This window comes from Apodemus sylvaticus, chromosome 19, assembly GCF_947179515.1.
Source record: "Apodemus sylvaticus chromosome 19, mApoSyl1.1, whole genome shotgun sequence".
Taxonomy (NCBI): Eukaryota; Metazoa; Chordata; class Mammalia; order Rodentia; family Muridae; genus Apodemus; species Apodemus sylvaticus.
Window position 1 is genome coordinate 56,701,366 of NC_067490.1, and position 5,054 is coordinate 56,706,419.

At 37.6% G+C, this 5,054-nt stretch overlaps 1 protein-coding gene across 1 annotated transcript; it reads left to right on the plus strand.

The window, feature by feature from the left end:
* Positions 1–4,091: 4,091 nt before the first annotated feature.
* Positions 4,092–5,054, plus strand: LOC127669238 (olfactory receptor 2H2-like). Its single transcript, XM_052163097.1, has one exon. The coding sequence runs from the start codon at positions 4,092–4,094 to the stop codon at positions 5,052–5,054; it is 963 nt and encodes a 320-aa protein (XP_052019057.1).

Genomic DNA, 5,054 nt, shown 5'->3' on the forward strand with positions numbered 1-5,054 from the left:
GCAGATGGCATTTTGCTGGGGTAAACACATGAAGGAGTATTTTTCCTGAAACAGGTACAAGTGAAAGAATGCTTTGTTAAAGCAGACACGTGAAGGAATGTTTTCCTGAAGCAGACACAGATGAAAGGATTTTTTGCTAAAGCAAACACATGAAAAGGGACTTGATGAAGGGTTCTTTGGTAATGACATACATGTATTGTTTCACTTTACATGGATTGTTGAGCTCCATTTGTCATGACTCCATAGAGAGAAACACGTTTTTAAAAAAGACCTTCTGGTGTTGTGCTGGCAGCATCTTGCCACTTCCTTAGACCTGGGCCTATTAGCAGAGTGGGGTCAACTGATACAGACTCATGTGCTCATGTGGAGTTTTGCTAAGACAAACATGCTGAGCCAAAACACATGGTGAGGCAAGACCTGTGGATACCACATGATGTTTGAAGGGAGTTATAATTAGGTCTCAATAGACTATGAGAAGGGCTTGCTTGTAGAGCTTGCTTTGTAACACTTCTTGGTCTCGTGTCTTTGTTGATCTTCACTTTGTTGAGAGAGGCACAGCTGAGAACTTCTCCTGGCATCCCTTGTGGTCTTGGTCCCTTCTGTTGACTTGACTGAGGCCTGGATGTTCCTACTAGGTTGTGCCAGAGCTGCTGCTATCCCAACACAACTGAACTGGACTGCTGGTATATCTGGGAAGTGATTGTAAGTGGATTGAGCTGCTGCTGCTGACTGGTGAACTGAAGTGTGGATTACTTGACAACTCAGATGGGGTTTGCTCCAAAGAAACATTTCTAAACAGGTACATATCTCCCTTGTCTTAATAACCTTTATTTTCTACTACCTCTGATGGGTGACAGGCTAGAAGGTAAATTAAAGCAGTTAGAAACCAATATTAAAAGTAGAATTAAAAAAACAAACAAACAAAAAACCAAAAACAAAACAAAAAGGTAGAATTAGGGGAGGGGAACATGTCTACATTTAGCATTTGGTATCAGAAATGAATCAGTGGCCAAATAAGGTAATGGATCTTGGGGACTAGTTTTTAAAATATAACTTTTTTAGTAAGGGAGAGGAAAAAGGCAAAACCTATTTGCTATGTTTGCCATGCTTGGGTTTATATTTTTCATGATCAGGCCTGCTAGATCCCCTTCAACTTCCTCATCTAATGCTACAAATAAGACAGATTATGAATGATGGTTATGTTGGTGCATTCTAGGGGTTACCATGATTATTCAACAGTGCAGGGTACTTGGTAATCTGAATTATGCATAATTTATTTCCAGACTATTCTTCTAAGGCACTTCTAAGTGGATTTACAGCAATGACTTTTTTATTTAGGTTCTCCTTAAAGCACAAATTTAGATGGAGAAGTAGGTGTAGTTATCTAACATAGGCAAATATAAGAGGGAAAACATAATCAGATAGTAAGTAGGAAATACAATATAGGGTTTTGATAGTCAGGCTTTATGGAATGAATATATATACTTTTGGGGTCATCCTAAGAAAGGGAATGTGTACCTGAAGGAAGACTGGCTAAAACGTTAATCTACTTGCCACCATCTTCCCTTGAAGATTTCATTTGGGTCATTATGTCTCTGTGACTTGCTGATACACAAAAAAAAAAGCTTTGAGATCTCAGGACACAGAGAAGAGTATACATACTGGGTTCTTAAAGCAGAGTGATATTAATTTATCTGCAATACATGTGAGTTCGCAGAGGACTGTGTGTTGTAGTTCTTCTGAAATAAGAACTGGTCTTAAGAATGAGATACTTCTGAACCAGAGACAACAGCTTTAAGAGAAACATACAAATGCTGCCTTTTGCTTTTGTAACCCTAAGGGTCAAAGGGGCACCAGGTGCTTTTAAGAACCCTTTGAAGAACGCTTACAAGAGTAAAAATGATGAGTTGAAACAACAATCAAATGATAATTGATATTGTCTAGAAAATAACAATCTGAACAGGAATTCTTAAATTTTGCATAATGAAATCAGTTAGACTAAGACTGCCCCTACCCAGTAAAAAGCAGTGTATAAATAGCTGATCCAGGGAAAGTATATCTCTTGAAATAATTAGTAGTTAATTACTGGGTGGTGGTGGCACACACCTGTAATCCCAGCACTCTGGCAGGCAGAGGCAGGCGAATTTCTGAGTTTGAGGCCAGCCTGATCTACAGAGTGAGTTCCAGGACAGCCAGGGCTATACAGAGAAACCCTGTCTCAAAAAAAAAAATCCAAAAAAACCCAAAAGAATGTTAGTAGTTAATTAAGAAATGGGAGATAAGCTTATATATAGAATCTGAACAGAAATAGAGACATTGCTACTCTACAGAGGAAACAAAGAGAGAGTGTGGAAAAACAGAGACTACTAGAGAGGGACTATAAGAAATGACAGAACTCAAAGAATAGAATGAGGTTGTAGATTTGGACACAGGAAACAAAATTCCTCAAAACATCAATTATCCCTCTGTGAGTACATTATACTCATATTCATGACAAAGGTAGGAATATCACTACAGTTCAAAATTTTAGAGAATATAAAGGATGAATAGGACTTAAAAATCACAGTCACAAAGACAGTGTATAAACTTTCTAGAATGCCTGGTACAGTAAAAAGATGAATTAAGTAAATAAAGATGGTAAAATTTTAATTATTCATCTAAGTGCTCTGCAAAAAATCTTGTTCTGCAGTTATCCTGTACTTCAATAAATTCCTTAATTATAATAAGTACTAATGGTGCAATCCTCAGCTAAATCTGCTTCTAGTATATGAGTAAAATAAAAATATGAATATAACACACTTTAAATATTAATTCACACACTTGTTCCCAGAATCAAGTTTAAAGTCTTATATATGGCCCTTAATTATTTGTACTGATTTTGGTTTTACTGATTTGAAATATTTTAGTACTAATTCTAAGTTTTTTGTTTATTCAGTTCTTTTTGTTATCATGCTTCATCATCTCTTCTTAAAAATATATGAATACTTTGCTATATAAAATTTACAACAATATGAACCAAGCAGTAACCCCAAAGCTCCCAGGCACTTAACCACCAACCAAAGATTGCACATGGAGGGACCCATGGCTCTAGCCACATGGGTAGCAGATGATGGCCTGGTTGGACATCAGTGAGAGGAGAGGCCCTTGGACCTGTGAAGGCTCATTGCCCCAGGGTAGGAGAATGCCAGGTCATGAAAGTGGGACTCAGTGGATTAGTGAGCACGGGGAGGGGGAATGGGTTAGGGGGTTTTCAGAGGGGACCTGAGGAAAGGGGATAGCATTTGAAATGTAAATAAAGAAAATATCTAATAAAAATAATTAAAAATAAATAAATAAAATTTAGGCATTACCATTCCAGTGTTAAACTTGTCCCCACATAGAGAATGTGGAATTCTTATATGAATGATCAAGTGTTATTCTTCATTAGAAGAAAAACACATTAAATAAAGGTGTGTCTATTTATATAATAAACACTTAGAATTTACTTGGAGTAGGAGTGAGTTCATTTATTTTAAGGTTTATTTTTGCCCTAAGACAATTAGAAACATAAGAAGCAGAAGATTAATCCATTCACAAAATCATACAGCATAAAAATGCCTAAGTGATGATTCAAAATCAGAAATTGAAAGATAGAGCAAAAATTGAAAGCAGAAGACAATAGCTTGATGAAAGGAGATGCACAGAAATAAAAAGAGCAAGAGAAAGTAAAAAGGATGATAAGCATTGAACAATCTGTATATCCAGTTAGTGTAGTAAATGCTAAATCTTAAATAACAAATATGCAACATATTTATATTTTGCAATGTGGTTTTATTAAAAAAATTAGTGTATTTTACACAGTTTACCTTGCAGAGCTATAAATAGATATTAAGCATCAGAAAAATGAAAAGAATGAGTGGCAGAATTCAAATATTAAACTACTTCACTCATTCAAGAATTTTCCCATAAATATTACAGGTTAACATCATACTCTTAAGTAAAAAGGAATCAAACAAGCTGCACAGCCTTGGTTCCTGCTAACTACGATCTTCACAGACTTTTGAGCAACTGCTTTCATGTCATCTCCTCAAGAAGCAATTTTACCAGAGAGCATGGGCACAGTTTGCAATGACACCCATGGCAATTTCATCCTCCGTGGCTTCTCTGACAAGCCATGTTTAGAGAAGGTACTTTTTGGGGTAATTTTGGTCTTTTATTGTTTGACTCTTGCTGGAAATACAATCATAATTTTTGTTTCCTCGAAGGACCCAAAACTGCAGATCCCAATGTACTTCTTCCTTTCCAACCTTTCCTTATTAGATATTTGTTTCACAAGCAGCTGTGTTCCTCAGATGTTGGTTAATTTGAGAAGTCCAAAGAAAACTATCACCTATAGTGGCTGTGCCACTCAGCTCTACATCTTCCTGTGGCTTGGTGCCACTGAATGTGTCCTTCTTGTTGTCATGGCTGTGGACCGCTATGTGGCAGTGTGCCATCCTCTGAGATACGTAACTGTCATGCACCCTAAAGTCTGTCTGCAGCTGGCTGTCCTTGCTTGGGGTTCTGGGTTGGTTCAGTCTCTGATCCAATCCACTGCTACCCTCAAGTTGCCCTTTTGCTCTCAGAGGGTAGTAGATGACATTGTGTGTGAAGTTCCAGCCCTGATTCAGCTCTCCAGTGCAGATACTACCTACAATGAAGTGCAGATGTCCATATCCAGTGTTATCCTCCTAGTGTTACCCTTGGCCATCATTCTTTCCTCCTATGGTGCTATTGTGAAATCTGTGCTGAAGATAAAGTCACCTGCAGGGCAGAGAAAAGCATTTGGCACCTGTACTTCTCACCTTCTTGTAGTTTCCCTGTTCTATGGTACTGTCACAGGTGTCTATGTTCAACCTAAGACTCACTATGCTCATGAATGGGGCAAGTTTCTCACTCTTTTCTACACTGTAATAACTCCAACTCTTAACCCTCTCATTTATACATTGAAGAACAAGGAAGTAAAAGAAGCAGTGATAAGACTGTGGTGGAAGACTTGGATTTCCACAAAGATAACTAAAGATGCTGGCATATGA